This window comes from Peromyscus leucopus, chromosome 14 (genome assembly GCF_004664715.2).
Source record: "Peromyscus leucopus breed LL Stock chromosome 14, UCI_PerLeu_2.1, whole genome shotgun sequence".
NCBI lineage: Eukaryota > Metazoa > Chordata > Mammalia > Rodentia > Cricetidae > Peromyscus > Peromyscus leucopus.
Genome location: NC_051075.1, coordinates 79,084,370 through 79,100,571, shown reverse-complemented (window position 1 = coordinate 79,100,571; position 16,202 = coordinate 79,084,370). Strand labels below are relative to the sequence as shown.

The following is a 16,202-nucleotide window of genomic DNA, read 5'->3' as shown; positions in this document are numbered from 1 at the left end:
ACAGTTTCTCTTTATCTACCTTTTGCCTTGGGGCTTTTTTTTTTTTAAACATAAAAACAGGTTATAATTCAAAAGTCCAGAGTTATTTGAAACTGGAAAATATTTCCTGTGTAGACAACAGTAAAAATGATAACATTTCCCGATAAGCCCTTTTAAGCCAAATAATAACTGAATTATACATATAAATATTGATTGGATTCTGGGATACAGAAGAAAGCTATCTTCATCTGTTCAGAGAGCTATGTTTTACTTAAGTTGTGTAAGTGAGATTCCTATTCATCTTCCCCTTCACAGTTTGATTTATGGCAGACGTTTTTCTATAGGCTAATCCATAATCTAAAAAGCTTTTAGCCTCCCCCCCACCAAAGTATAGCCAGCATATCCTTTCATCAACTTAATACGGTACACATTCTTATCCTAATAGTGAAATGTTTCACTAAAGCATGTCCAGTGATTGGGCAAAACCAAAACTTAAAATAATCCTTTTTTAAAAACTAAAATAAAGCAAGAACAATTTTTGTTGGTTTGTTTTTGGGTTTGTTCTTTAGAAACAGAGTCTCATGTAGCCCAGGATGGTCTTAAAACCCTGATCATCCTCTACTTTCCAAGTGCTAGGAGTATATATGCACACTGCACCCTGCTAGCATGTTTATTTAAAAAACAAAAAACTATTAGGTCCAGTCCCTGGAGTTCCTGCAGAAGTCTCTGCATCACTTTACAACATCTTTTAAGGACAATCACTATACTCAGAATGGCTGCTTAATCAAATATGTAGCGCAGAAATTAGCAAAACCAGAGGAAATGGCAAGAAAAAAGCCTGGTGTAATGGCGCAGGCCTTTAATCCCAGTATTTAGGAGACAGAGGCAGGCAATTTTATGAATTCAAGGCCAGCCTGGTTTACTTAGCAAGTTCCAGACTACACAGAAAACCCCTATCTCAAAAAAAAATCTAGTAAAGAGGATTTCTTTTTTATTATTATTATTGCTTTGTTTCCATTGGTGTTTGGTTTATTTGGGAAGGTGGGAGTGCGATAATCTCACTAAGTACCCCCCCCTCGCCAGAACTTGCTATATATATAGAGAGTACCCTAGTGTCAAACTCAAGAGAAACCCTCCTGCCCCGCACCCTCCCAGCCTTCGTCCCACCCCCACCCCTGTGCCTCTGCCTCCCGAGTGCTGGGATTAAAGACCTGTGCCACTATGACCGGCCTTTGCTTTGCTGTTTTTGTTTTTTGAGACGGTTTCTCTGTGTATCCCTGGCTGTCCTGGAACTCACTATGTAGACCAGGTTGGCCTTGAACTCACAGAGATCTGCCTGCCTCCCGAACGCCGGGATTAAAGGTGTGTGCTACCACACCCGGCTTTTGATTTGGTTTTTAAGGCAGTCTCACACAGTAGCCCAGGCTGCCCTGAAAGTCGAATTTATGACAACCATGCTGCCTCAGCGTCCTGAGAGCAGGGGTTACAAAGGCGTGAGCCCTGCGAAGAGGATTTTTTTGTTTGTTTTCTTTACGGTCAACTTGTCCGGATTGTCTGCTGTGCTGGTTTCAGCATTGAAAGCCCAGTGTTCCCAGCAACCCAGGGAAGTCTGACCGCCCGTTTTATGACACCTAGAGACACAGTAGACTCCATCTCCCAGCAACACCTGCGCTTGACCAACCCCCACGCATGCGTGAAGCCCCCAGGTGACCACGGGGGCGCCGTGGTGCGCAGGCGCGGAAGAGCCGGCAGCCGGCTTCTGGAGCCGCCGCTCCTTCCGTTTTCCCGGCGGACCCCGCGCGGCGCCTGCGTGCTCGGTGACCTTTCCCTGTCTAGCGGGTTCTGTTGTGGCCTGTGGCCTTGGTCTTGCTGAGGTAAGAGAGGGTCTGGGCTTTTTTCCCATGTTCCCGACAGCAGGGACCGGAAAGGGGCCGGGACGGAGTGCGGTGGGGCCGAGGTAGGTCGGGAGCGCAGGCGAGGGACTGCGATCCTCGCTGACCTTGGCCCAGCCCCTGCGCCACGGACTGTAAGGAGGGTCCACGGGGTTTCTCGCGACTGCGGCCGGGGAGTGCCGGAGTGAGCCCCATGCTGCAGGGATGTGCCTGGGGGTCAGTCCTCCGGTCCGCCAGGAGAGTGTCCGGGGCTCAGTCTCGCCGACTGCGAGAATGCACGGCGGTCGGTTCTCCGACTGCAAGGGTGGTTTCTGGAGTTGGTCTCCCTGGTTGCACGGGGCGAGGGGTTGTTGCCAGTCCTTCGGGTTAGCGAGGGTCTGTGAGGGTGTGCTCTGAGATTATGTCTCTCTACTGATAGAGCGATTATTCCTCAAGACTAAGAGGGGCTAGGTGGAGGCCCTCCTCAGTCAGCATTATGCCCTTTCTGGGGCATTGATACGCGGGTGGACCTGCCTAACTATATAGGCTTTGGTAAAGGAGCATGCCACCATCAGCTGTGAGCATCCTGTTCCCTGGCCAGACTCCAAGCCAGGAAACATCACTCCAAAGTTAGACTCCAAGCCAGGAAACATCACTCCAAAGTTAGTGACTTCTTTCCTTGATGCCACAGGTTTCTTCCAAGTTAGGCTTTGGTAAAGGGATGTTCCCTTTGTATGAAACCACATTATAAACCTCAGACTGTCACATGTCCCCCTCTTTCCAGTGTACTGCCAGGTAATAGCTTGCTGTTACTTTAATTTTCAAAAACTTTGCAGGCATAGGCAGTCTTAGTAGACCGCCGTTTGACCTTGGGGGAGGGGGAAAAGACAGGGTTTCTCTATGTAGCCCTGACTGTTGTGGAACTCACTCTGTAGACCAGACTGGCCTTGAACTCCCAGAGATCCGCCTGCCTCTGCCTCCTGAGTGCTGGGATTAAAGCGTGTGCCACCACCACCTGGCTTTGATACCACTTCTTGACACTTCTACCCAGCCTACGGGAGGAAAAACGAGGAAATCTTTCAGTCCTCCCTTAGAATCCCAGTGGTCTAGGAATTGTTGCTTTATTTTTTATGGCAATTCCTTGTTATTGATTGATCATTTACTGAGTGCTTACTTTGCACCAGGTGCCAGACTGGATCCTTTTTGTTTCAAGAGTCCTGGGGAGCAAGTAGAAGGTCCTTTTTTGATAGGGAGACCTGACAGGAGATTTGGGGAATTTCTGAAGTTGAGAACAGAGCTGGGATCCCACTAGTCCTGTACAATACTTTCTCAGTCCTTGCCTGTCTGGCAGAGATGCCTCTCCACTCGGTCGGTGGCTTGGGATTCGTCAGCTTTCCAGGGCCACCTCTGAAGGGGATAGCGAAGGCAGGACTGTCATGTTAGAGCATCTGGACACAAATATTAGGAGGAATTTAGGGACAATTCAGGAAAAGATAATCGCCCCACCCTAGGAGTTAACTCTCTGGGCTAGCTATCCTTTAGGCCATTCCTCAGTTTAAGTTCATTCCCATAGGAGAAAGCAGGAAGCAAGGCCGTGTGTGTGCCCTTGGAGGTCAAAAGGCAGTGTCAGACCCCCGGAACTGGAGTTACACTGCAGATGGTTGTGAGCCACGATGTAGATTCTAGGACCAGAACCTGCTGAGCCATCTCCACCCCCTGGGGGAAATGGGTGAATATGGTCCAGGTTTCAGTAATTCAAGGGCAGCCACTGGCCTTTGGCTGGATTGAGCTTTTGATGGATCTGTACTATGAGACTGACAAACAGTCGTGGAAAGCCAGAGAACACTGAGGGGTAGAATTCTGTGTGCAGTAGTGGTGTGGAGCAGGGCCTTCAAGGTAAGATACGGACTGCAGCGCAGAGGTTTCCAAGTCAAATGAGAAGGCTCGGAGCTAGAGTCTCCTGCAGCTGTTGGAGTCATGTAAGTTGATATGAGAGTATCTGGTTTGGAACCTGTAGTAAATTATAAAAGAAACAGGAAACACTGCTTCGAGAGCTGTCATATTTGGTTATCCTGTACCGTTTGTTTTATATCAATCCATCAGTCTCAGGACTGAGCAACTGGAGGTTAAAGTGTGCTGGTGTGCCAGGCCTGGCTGTTCATTCCTATAGAAATGACCACTTAAACTTGAAATGCTAATAATGCTGAAAGGAGTGTTTCCACCCAAAGGTGAAAAAAGAGATATATGACTTTCGGGCTAGCTTTAGTGGCAGATAGGCTTTGTGAGGGAGCCTGCTGGCCAGGAGCTGGAGGGGTGTCAGGAGTGCCTGTGGGGCATAGAACAGCACTCTGACAAGTAGAAATAATGAAAATATCCTGCCAATTAGGTATACACCAGCAGGTATCTTAATGTTTATCTCTTCTTTTTCAGATGATTCAAAGCCTTATTAAGAATGTCTGGGTCCCCATGAAACCCTACTATACCCAGGTTTACCAGGAAATTTGGATGGGAATGGGGTTAATGAGCTACATCGTTTATAAAATCAGGAAGGCTGGTAGGTTTCTGTTTTTATTTCTTTGAAGTTGGGGGGGGGGGTCGGATTAAAAAAAATTATTAAGGAACTATGACTTTTTAAAAATACTATTATCCTGTGCGTGTACATGCACATGATTAGTGTGTGTGTAGGTACACGTTCCATAGCATGTATGCAGAGGTATGCAATTGGTTCTCTCTTTGACCTAAATGTGGCTCCCAGGGATTGGGCTCAGGTTACCGGGCTTGTGCAGCAAGCACCTTTACCCGCTGAGCCATCTGGCTGGCCCAGAACAATGATCTTAGATATCCATCAACAAATGAATGGATTAAAAAAAAAGGAATAAAGTAGCTGAAATAGCCCTTGTTGGGAGAGCTTAGACTGAAAACGCTGTAATAGATACAGTGGAATTTTATTCGGCCATAAAAGAAAAAAAAAGTTATTTGCAAGAAAATGAATACAAGTAGATTGTCCTGCTAAATGAGATGCCAGACTCAGAAAGACAAATATTAGATGTTTTCTCTCATATGCACAGTCTACTCTCGCATAAACACCAGCCATGAAAGTGAAAAGAGGCTGTTGTTGCATGCAAGAAGAGACCAGCTGGGAGGGGAGAGGGAAGCAAGCGAGGGCATTGAAGAGGGCATGAGCAGGGCATGCGACAGGTGTCTGCGTGCTGAAGTGAAACCTCCTGCTTTGTTTGCTAATGTGGACAAAGGAGCGGCTGTGACACACAGCCATGACTCTGTTACCTGAAAGCATGCTGTGATGCTTTACCCAGCCTGTGAAGCCTGCAGTCACATGTGGATTTTGACAATTAATTGACTGGACACTTTTGTAGGGCACTGGTGTAACTGATTTTCCCTTCTGTTTTAGATAAAAGAAGTAAAGCTTTGAAAGGTAAGATTTCTACTTCTTGGAGTGGTTGGGGATTGAATAAGGCCATCATAGCTTTTCAAAATAAGTTCTCTGAGTCCTGAATGGAAACTGATGCCTGACTCAGTGATTCTATAGATACAGTAGAAATACTAAAGACCAACACATATGCAGTTAAATGGTAAGGAGCAAAACAGTATGCACCCTTTGGGCCAAGTAACACTTGTGGTAGTGACAGGAAGTGGGTAGTTGATGCCCCCAGTAGGAAGGCACAGGCTAGCTCAAGGCCAGCTGGGTGAGCATGCTACTGAAATTCCTGTTTTGGTGTAATTTGGGAGGAGAGTGCTAAATCTGTGCCCTAGTGCTGGGTGTCTCTTTACTGTTTTACTGGTGGCACTGAAACTGTGGTCATTGGAGACCCACACAGACCCAGGACTGGCTTTCTGGGCTCTGAGGGAGACCTTCCTCTGCTCCTGCAGATGAACTGTTGCATCAACACTACTTGCACAGACATAGAACCAGGCTGAGTGTTTCACATAGAAGTGGCTCCCCTACCCCCATTTCGGGTGGGGTTTTTGACTGATTGGTTGGTTGGTTGAATTGGGGCAGGGGCTTGTTATATTTTTGAGGCGAGGTCTCACTGTGTGGACTTAGCTGACCTTAAACTCAGAGATCCTCTTGCCTCTGCCTCCTAAGTGCTAGGATTAAAGGTGTATACACCATGCCCAGCCCCCATTCTGTTTTGTAGCATTGAAAATGAATTTTCTGACTTGTTACTTTAAATAGTAAACTATATTCTGCTCCTGCTTCTAAATTATATGACTTTGTTCCTCTCTTTGGAAGGCTCCAGTCCTGCACCTGCCCATGGCCATCATTAACTGCTCCCTGAGTCCACTCACGATGAATCCTGTCGGCTAAACTTAAGCAAGCTGTGTTATGTGGGAACATGGAACATCGCTGTGCACTTACCTAAGTACCATTTACAATGTGGCATTAATAAATGTATGTGAGTAGTACGACTCCCTGTGGATACTCCTCTCTGCTTCCCCTGAATAAGTCCTCTGTAGTGCAGCAGGCTCCATCAGAACCTCTGAGCGCCTTCGTAGGAAACCTGAGGAATGAGCAGCAGCGTGTGCTATATAAAGATTGGTCATTGGTGTCTAGATACAAACTGATTCCAATATTCTATAATTGTTTGTTAAACAGTTTTGTCTCTGCCTGGCATCTTTCTTCTCTGATCTTGTTTTCATATTTTGGGAAAGAAGATGTTAATTATCTTAAGGGCTAACGTAAATTTTTTATGAAGGTCAATAAGAAGGTAAGGGGGAAACAAAACATGATATTGTGAAATGCTGAAATAAGAGCATAAAACAAGCATGGTGGCACACCACTAATCCCAACCAGAGCAGGGAGGAGCCCAAGTTCTGGAGTTCAAGGCCAGCATGAGCTACTGAAACCCTGTCTCAAAAAAGTATGTAAAAAGTAAATGGAGAGGAACTGGAAGGATGGTCCACATCAAGGAGCTCACAAATACTTGTTGACTCCGGCTCCTGTGGATCCAACACCCTCCTTCTCTTTGGGCGTCCATATACATACAACATGCACACGTACCCATTAATAAATATTACAATGGGAAGAAGGCTGGTGTGATGGCTCAGCATGTAAGGGTGCTTGTCCCGAAGCCTGACAGCCTGGGTTGGAGCCGCAGGACCTTGGCAGTGAAAGGAGAAAGCCAACTCTTAGCAGTTCGCTGACCTCCGCCTGTGCATGAGCACCTGCTCGCACACAGAGCAAGGGACGCTATCCTCAGAGCACGTGGTGGGCATAAGCTCAGGGACAAAGTTATATCTGACTCCTCAGTCACAGGAGAGTAAGCAATATGGAAAAGCCAATGGGGAACATTGTGTGTTGATGTACACCTCTAACCCAGTGTTTGGGAAGGTGAGACAGGAGGATCACAAGTTCAAAGACAGCCTGGCCTATGGAGTGCAACCTTGGCTCACAAAGAAGCCAGGTGTGCCAGGCTTTCTCTTTGGGCCACCAGCCAGCTCCCAAATCATGACACAGACTTCTTATTAGTTACAAATGCTCAGCTTAGTCTAGGCTCGTTTCTGGCTAGTTCTTTTCAATTAGCCTGTCTATCTTTACCTTTAGCCTTAGAGATTTTTACTTTTCTTTCCTTCTGTATGTCTGACTCACACTACTCCCCATGTCTGGCTGGTGGGGGCTGCCTGGCTTCTTGCCCTGAGCATCTCCCTCATTCTCTCCTCCCCCTTGATTCCTCCTCTCTTGAACCTAGATTCCTCTTCCTCTGCCTGCCTACCAGCACTGTCCATCCCTCTTCTGACTAGCTATTGGCCATTCAGTGCTATTAGACCAATCAGGTGCCTTAGGCAGGCAAAGTGGAACAAATACAGCACACCTTTACATAATTAAACATGCAGCGTAAACAAAAGTAACACACCTTTACACAGTTAAAGTAATATATTCTGCAGCATAAACAAATGTAACACAAATGTATTCCACAACAACCGGGTGTGGTACCTTATACCTGTGATCTCAGCTCTTGAGAAGTTGAGGTAAGAGAGTAGAGTTCTTGAGTCTCCATTAACGACATAATGAATTTCAGGCTAAATTGGGCTGGTGGATGGATGATGGATTAGGTAGATAGGATAGACAGATAGTAGTGCATACCTCTAATTTCATAGCTCCTGTCTTGGGGTTAGTTCCTATTGCTATGATGAAACACCATGACCAAAAGCAACTTGGGGAGGAAAGAGTTTATTTTGGCTTACATATTCTGAATCAGTCCATTGAGGGAAGTCAAGGCAGGAACTAAAACCAGGCAGGAACCTGGTAGCAGGAGCTGATACAGAGGCCATGAAGGGATGCTGCTTAATGGCTTGCTTCCCCTGGCTCACTTAACCTGCCTTCTTAAAGCACCTAGGACCACCAGCCAAGGGTGACACCACCCACTATGGATTGAGCCCTCCCACATCAATCACTAATTAAGAAAATGCTCTACAGGCTGCCTACAGAAGGAGGCATTTTCTCACTTGAGGCTCACTTCTCAGATGACTAGCTTCTGTGAAGTTGCCAAAACTAGCCAGCACAGCTCCAGAGGCAGATCTCTTTGAGTTCAGTCTCTACATACTGAATTTCAAGCAAGCCAGAATTTCATGGTAAAACCCTGACTCAGAACAGGAGAAAAAGGCAGTTTGTACCAGCTCTTTTCAGTCTGCATTGGCATGGACTTGGGCCTCTATGTATCTCATTCCACTAGTCTGGGGAAGAGCTTGACAAGTTAATATTTCTAGGTTCCCCAGATACGCTTGATGCCCAAGAGCAGGTCTTAGAAATGTCCAGTCTAGTACGGACAGGCTTAGCAGTTGCTTCATGAACAGTAACCACATGTTACACAGTGAAGTGCAGTTTGGGCTATGAAGTGCCAGGAAGGATTCAGGAAGGCTGAGCTCATCTCTGGGGGAAGGTGGTTGCGTCTGCCTCGGAATTGCTCCCCACACGGCTGGGCAGTTGCTCTTCCCCCATTACTACTGTGTGTCCTTAGTCAGAATTAGCTCTCCATGTGGGCTGTCTGTCGCCCACTGTGAGTAGTGCCAAGGCCTTATCTCAGAGCATTAGACTCAAATGTGCTGAGCTTGCGTTGACACATGCTTCTCATCTCAGCACTCTTGAGGCAGAGGCAGGAAGATTACACATTGGTAGCTAGCCTTGTTTACACAGTGAGGGCATGCTTAAAAAAAAAAAAACGAATAACATTAACAATAAGAAAAATGAAGAGAATATATTGTGAACCCACCAGCCATTTGGAAACAGCAAGTCTTATACCGAAAATGGCCTGTAGGTGGAGCCAGAATGTGGCCAAACAATGGTCACCGTAGTGGCCTTGTGGGCTGAGAGCACAGGTGACAGTTGCCTTTGGCACTGTACGGGGCCCTGGGGAACAGTAAGAGAAGGATCATGGTTTTGCTGTTTTTGAGGAGGTTTCACTGTAAACCAGGATGGCCTGGCACTCTGTATCCTAGGCTGGCTTCAAATGTAATGACAGTCCTGCCTCGGCTTCCTGAGTGCTGGGGTTAGATGTGAGCCGTGACAGTTTTCTTTCTTTGTTTATAGTAGGAGTCTGAGGGTTTATTGGTTGATTTGGGTGGTGGTCTTTGGTTTGGTTTTGTTGTTGTCATTATTTAGTTGGTTTGGGTTTTTTGAGGCAGGGTCTCTCTATGTAGACCATGCTGCCCTCAAACTCATTATTCTCCTGCCCCAGCTTCCAAGTTCTAGGATTATAGGGGTGCATTTGCATTTTAAAGGATAGTTATTTTTATATGTGTATTTGTGTATACATGTTTGAGTATATGCTATGTGTGTTCAGGTGCCTCAGGCCAGAAGAGGGCATAGAGCTGGAGTTGGGAACATGGAAGTGGCAGCTGTGAGCTATACAGTATGGGTACAGAAACGTCTAAGAAGGCAATAAGCACTCCTCTGAGTCATTTCTTCACCCCTGCATTCTGGTTTTCTGACGAGTTTAGTAGAACAGGAATGGCAGTTGAGTGTGATGTGCATCTGTAGCCCCAGCCAACTGAGATACTTAGCAAGGAGAGCCTTAGCAGGTCGGAAGCCAGCTTGAGCACTGCAGCCAGACCCTATCTTTTTATTTGTTTACCTAGTCCATTTTCTAGCTCCTGGTAAGACAGAACAGGGAATATTACTGAGCATATGAAAATTCCTCCATAATGACAAGGGAATGAGACTGGGTCTTCACAGTTCACAGGCCAGGCCATGTGCAAGAACTGGCTCAGAAGAGCAGTAAAGGTCCAGGGATACAGTCCTTTCTGCTGCCAAGGCAGAAACCATTGAATTTGTACTTCAAGCCCAAGCAGTCTAGAGGCAGCAGGTCTCACAGAGTTGAACTCCAGCACTGCTAATTAAACCAGACTCCACCAAATGTGGGAAAATAAAATAACTGCTAAGTGGACTAGAGATTGAAAACATAGAAACTGTGAGCTTTGTATACAAACTATATAAGCAAATTTTAAAAAAAATACTATCGAGCCAGGCATAGTGGCACACACCTTTAATCTCAGCACTGGAGAGGCAGAGGCAAGCAAATCTGAGTTTGAAGACAGCCCCATCTACATATTAAGTTCTAGGCTACTCAGGGCTACATAGTAAGACCCTGTCTCAAAAAAGAAAATAGAGCCGGGCGGTGGTGGCGCACACCTTTAATCCCAGCCCTCGGGAGGCAGAGCCAGGTGGATCTCTGTGAGTTCGAGGCCAGCCTGGGCTACAAAGTGAGTCCCAGGAAAGGCGCAAAGCTACACAGAGAAACCCTGTCTCGAAAAAAAAAAAAAAAAAAAGAAAAGAAAATAGAAAATGAGTTCACCAGGACTAAAACACTTGTCTATGTGAAGTCCTAGATTCAGTTCCTAGCACTAGAAAAAGAAAAAGTATGGCCAGGTGTTGGTGACACAGACCTTTAATCCCAGCACTCGGGAAGCAGAGGCAGGTGGAGCTCTGAGAGGCCAAACTGGTCCACAGAGTGAGTTCCAGGACAGCCAGAGCCAGTGATAATACAGAGAAATCCTATCTCAAAACAAAACAAAAAGTATAACCAAGAAAGCAAAGGGTAAATAATATATTTCAGTGAGATTGAAGACAGAAAAACAATGGAGCAAAATTTATGAACAAAAATGCTGGTTCATTGAGAAGATCAATAAATGAGTAAACCCCTAGCCAGATTGATAAATTGATGGAGAAGACACAGTATCAGAAATGGAAAGTGTCCATACAGTTCCTATTAAAGGGCTAATAAGGACTAGGGTGTAGCTCGGCAATAAGAGGGTTTGCCTGGCAAGCTCATGGCCTGGGTTCAGTCCCCAGTAACCCAACACGTACAGATTAAAAGGACAATAAGAGTATCATGAACAGCTTTGTGCCATACTATAGGACGTAGGAAATAGTCAAATTCCTCCTAAGGAAGTTCCAACATTCCAGAATTCACACAAAGGAAAAACTGCCTGGCGAAATGGCTCAGCTGGCAAAGGTACTCGCCACTAACCCAGTGGGCCACTTCAGCCCTGGAGCCACATGGTGGAAGGAACAAACTGACTTCTCTTATCACACACACAAATAGATGTTGAAAGCAGAAGGAACAGCATAGATGGCCCTGTATCTATTAAACAGTTTGAATTTGCAGTGTCAAACTATGTTAGGAGGCCAGACGTGGTAGCATGTGCCATTAATCCTAGCACTTGGAAGAAAGATGCAGAAGCTCTCTGAGTTCAAGACCAGCCTGGTCTATATACCAAGTTCCAGGACAGCCTAGACTATATAGAAAGACCCTGTCTAAAAAAAAAAAAAGTTTTTTTAAACCTGTGTTAGTGTTTGTTGCTGTCACAAAATAACTGAGAAAATCAACTTTAAAAAGGATTTATTTGGGGCTTAAAGTTTCAGTCCATGGTCAGTTGTCCATTGTTTTCAGGCCCATGGCTAGGCAGAAACATAGTAGAAGGGAGGGACAGCAGAGAGCTACTGAAGCATTCTCCTGAAGAGCCAAAGGTGCTTGAGGTTCATGCTCCCACAGAGCAGCCTGTGACCCCGCCTACACGGGGACAGGCCGCTATTCTTCCCATGAGACTTGGATCAGAGCCCCTGCAGATTGGCTCCACCTGCCTCTGCTAGCGTTTAAAATGCTGCTGCTCTTCTCTTGTCCTAGCAAGCCCCTGAATGTAACTTGCCACCTGGGAGTCACCTTCTGATGGCCCACCCTAGGGCTCTGCAGGCCTTCTGAATGAAGGTGGCAGAAACAGGACACTCGTCTATGCAGAGCTTTCACTGGTCCCCGTCCCACCCACCTGTCTCCAGGGGACCTGATAGCCCCAAACCAAGGCTTGGGAACATCATGATGGACTACTGGTGTCCTCAAGTATCCAGGAGACTGGCAAGAGGCCACCGTCTCTCCTGCCCCACAAAGGAACTGCTGTGGGGACAGTGAGGAGCCACACAGAGACACTACCTGTCCTGACAGGCTCAGGTTCTTACAGCCACAATGAAGTCACTCTGCTATAGAAATGCAGGCTTTTTTTCTCGTTTGAAAAGGGACAGAGTGAGAGCTTGTGTTTTTGTCCCCGCTCTGGCCGTGTAGCCAGGTGACCGTTGTACTGAAACAGCACCAGTGACCTCCCATGCATCTACTCAGCGGCCAGAGTGGGCCTGCAGCTCACCCCATCTGCAGAGCACCACTGCCTCACAGCTTGTGTGGTGTGCCTGTCGTCCATCACCTCGAAGGGCTCCCCAGGACCACCGCACACACAGCTTGTGCCAGCTCACGGGCACTCCGGCTCCTCCCCGCTCCACAGAGTGCCTGCTTCTCCACACAGGACCCAGCAGAGAAAAGAGGGTTCTTTCCTTCACGTTGCCTTTGGGGATTGTTTGCAGATCCAATCCAATCAGTGTTGGCCAGCAGCACCCAGGAGCAATTCCCCAGTTCTCCAAGTGGGATCCTGGGACAGAAGGGCAGACCTGCTGCATCAGCCTGAGAGGGCCAAGTGCTCTGCCTTGTGAAGGAAGCCTGAAGCAAGGCTGTCACCACCTGCAGGGCTTGCTCAGAGCTGCTTTCCTAATACAGTGTCCATGCTTGTACAGAGTGTCCCTCTGGCCCCAGCCTCCAGGCCTGTCACCTGGACGTCCATCCTGCCCTCCCCACCCTGTACCCATGCTGTGCTCCTGCCCTGAAAAAGGCTAGCTGACTGGCTAGTGTTCAAGGAGTGCAGCACAGAGGCCCGGGAAGGTGATCCATTGGTGGGCCTCGCTCCCCTTCCTGCGTGGAGGCACGTTAGGCCAGCATTGCATTTATCATCAGAGGGTCCACCTTCCCCTCATGCAGCGCCTCTTAGGACACACGTGCTCTTCCAACCCCCAATAGTCAGTTTAAGAATGCATAGTCAGCTCTCAGTAGCCACAGATTCAACCAACAGCAAATTTAAAGTCTGAAAAAAAACTGTCTTCTGAACTTATACACAGCCTTATCCTTGTTCTTACAGCCCAAACAATGCAGTACAGACGTTATTTACACAGTAAGTCAACTAGAGATAAAAGCCAGGGGAAGGGGTGTGAGCTGTGCAAACACTGCACCTTTCTTTTAAAGAATTTTTCATTTAAATATTTAAGGGTATGTGTTTTCCCTGCATGTATGTCTGTGTACCAGGTGTGTGTCTGGTACCCACATAGGCCAGAAGAGGGGTGGATCTCCTGGAACTGGAGGTCCAGATGCTTGTGAACTGCCATGTGTAACCACTGAACCTTAACTCCAGCTCCCAAACTACACCTTTTATAGGGGCCTCTGAACATCTGGGGATTTTGGTATCTTATCAGTGAGGGATCTCTCTCTCTCTATCTATCTATCAATCTAATAAACACATGCACGTAAAATAAAGATGTACTTAGTGTTACTGCTGGCCAGAATGCCCTTCCCACATCCCCACCTACCACAGCTGTCTCGGTGCTGACTTGGCCTCTCCGGGATACTGAAGACCGGTGTGTACTGAGACAGCCAGCCTCAAGCCTCATAGACTGAACAGCTACTGGATTCTTAGACACTGGTAGTTGCCATTGTTGGACTAGGTGGACCAGACCACATCCTGTAAGCCATTCTACTATATCATTCTAATAAATACATATTCGCCCCATCAGTTCTGTTCCTCTGGAGGACCCTCATAAACAAAACAGGTTGTCTTGGTTACTGTTCTAGTGCTATAGCCACCATGAAGAAAACCTTTAGGAGAAAGCATTTCATTGGGGCTTACTTAGAGTTTCAGAGGGTGAGTCCATCACGTGGATCCATCATGTGAGACCATCATGGTGAGGAGCCTGGTGGCAGGCAGGCATGGTGCTGGAGCAGTTCCTAAGAGCTTATTTAATCTTATCCGAAAGATGGAGAGAGAGAGATGGAGACTGGACCTGGCATGGGCTTTTGAAACCTCAAGGCCCACCCCTGTGGCATACCTCCTCCAACAAGGCCACCCCTCCTAACCCCTCTGAGAAGCAAACGTTCAAATATAAGAGCCTATGGGGCCTTCTCATTCAAATCACCCCATGGGGAAAGGGAAGGATAGCTCTGCTGCTCTAGGCCTTCGATTCGTTCCCTTGCACACCTTTCTAGTGTCTGTCTTCTGCTGCCCTCCTGTACATGCCTATAGAAGCTGGTATCGTGCACGGGCCCCCATGACATTTGCCCACGTTGCCCTGCAAAGTGATTCCCTCCTCTCTTTCTGGTCTAAATACCTGCACAGGGTCAAGTCAGTAGCCTTGCTCATCTTTTTGTACCAAGCTATGGGTCTCAAGCAAGCCATGAACAAACTGCCCTGGGGCAGTGGTCTCCTGTGGCCCAATCAGAGCAGGAGGCAGGGAGGGAGAATCCTTTCACCATCTCTGTCCAACATCCTCATCTAGATTTTAAAGTTTGGCATGTGAAGCTTTCTGCAGTACCTATTCATTTATTTTTGTAGTGTCGGAGATGGAACCCATGGCCTGCCACATGCTAGACAAGGACTCTGCCAGTAATTACCACCTCTCGCCCCTCCCCATGCAGTTTTATTTAATCTCTAAAGATTGGCAGGTCATGGTGTGCCAGCCATTGACCCTGATCTAGAAGTCCAGGTTTGGGTGGCAATAGATAATGGTGGGAGCAGGGCCTGGGGCTGGGGGCATGGCACCGAACAGCCTGTCCCTACCCAAAGCCCATGTTGACTGGTTTCTCCAAAGTAGCTGATGTGAGTGTAGGGTGAATAGACAAACAGGTTCCTTGCTGGACAGAATGAACATGCCCTTTGCTGGGCCTCCGTCTCACTCATCTTCTCCCCCGCCTCTTGGGGAAGACTAACTGCAGTGGCCACTGTGTCTGGTTCTCAGGGTCCTGGGCTCAGGTACTAGCTGCTCCTGAGCCACTGACAGGATGACTGGTCATCACCTGGGTGGACATGGCCATCCGTTCCCTCCAGGAAATTAGTTCAGAACTCAACAGCCAGTATCCAATTGCCTGTTAAAGAGTAACTTACACCCCACATTACATTTGAGCCTGGGAGTAAATATCCAGGGGAATTGTTTATTCTAGTGGATGAACAAAGCACCCTTTGTCCACTGGCTGCACCAGCACCATGCTCTTGTTTGACAGGATCCAGCCGGCTGAGTCCTAAGGAATGCTTAGTCTCATGGTCTTGCAGTTAACCAGTGCAGGTGAGCTCATCCCACAGGCCTTTTCTCTCACTTGAGTGGGGCGGGAGGGAGGGGGGAGGGAGAGGGAGGCTCATCCCGCTGGTACATCATCAAGGAGACAGGGAGGTGTTTCTCTCTCCCTGTCAAGACCCAATGGGGAGGGGGGACACCAGGGGATCTGTCCCCACCTGGCAGCAGCCATTTCTCTCTTTATCTGGAAGGAATCTGGAGGAAAGGTCCTGGTGACTCTTCAAGGAGCCCAGATAAGCCCGTCTCTTCTGCCTCCCCTGGGGTCTCTCCACATCCCAGAGCTCAGCCCTGGCTGCTCCTCCGAGTCTCTGAGAGAACTCTGTTCAGCACACCTATGCTGGGCCCCAGCCTAGAGTTCAGTTCCTGGAGGGAATCTGGTACATATTGTCAACAAAAGGCCCCTCGGATGGCTTCAAAGTGATAAGGCAGAAGGGAGGATATATGGAGGATACAGAAGGAGGGATGCAGGCCCAGACAGCAAGGAAGACCCACCATCGCTCCTTCCTCCGGGACCCAGGACTGTGTGACCCAGGCAGCAGCACATGTAGTAGATAGAACTCAGGGTCTCTGTCACATCTGTCACAGGAAGAAGCCTGCAGGGGGCTGGAGAAAGCTCAGTGGTTAAGAGCACCTGTTCTTGCAGAGGACCCAGGTTCGGTTCCCAGAACCCACATGGCAGCTCG

General features: G+C 47.7%; 1 protein-coding gene across 1 annotated transcript; it reads left to right on the top strand.

Moving 5' to 3' along the window:
- The first annotated feature begins 1,737 nt into the window (after positions 1-1,737).
- On the top strand, positions 1,738-6,278 carry Atp5mpl (ATP synthase membrane subunit 6.8PL). Its single transcript, XM_028883718.2, has 4 exons — positions 1,738-1,853; positions 4,281-4,404; positions 5,260-5,283; positions 6,103-6,278. The coding sequence occupies exons 2-4, from the start codon at positions 4,281-4,283 to the stop codon at positions 6,135-6,137; spliced, it is 183 nt and encodes a 60-aa protein (XP_028739551.1). The 5' UTR covers positions 1,738-1,853; the 3' UTR covers positions 6,138-6,278.
- The last annotated feature ends 9,924 nt before the right edge of the window (positions 6,279-16,202 follow it).

Coding starts and splice junctions, on each gene's coding strand:
- Atp5mpl (XM_028883718.2), top strand. CDS start 4,281: ATGATTCAAAGCCTTATTAAGAATGTCTGGGTCCCCATGAAACCCTAC. Junction 4,405..5,259: donor TTATAAAATCAGGAAGGCTG/GTAGGTTTCTGT, acceptor CTTCTGTTTTAG/ATAAAAGAAGTAAAGCTTTG. Junction 5,284..6,102: donor AAGAAGTAAAGCTTTGAAAG/GTAAGATTTCTA, acceptor TCTCTTTGGAAG/GCTCCAGTCCTGCACCTGCC.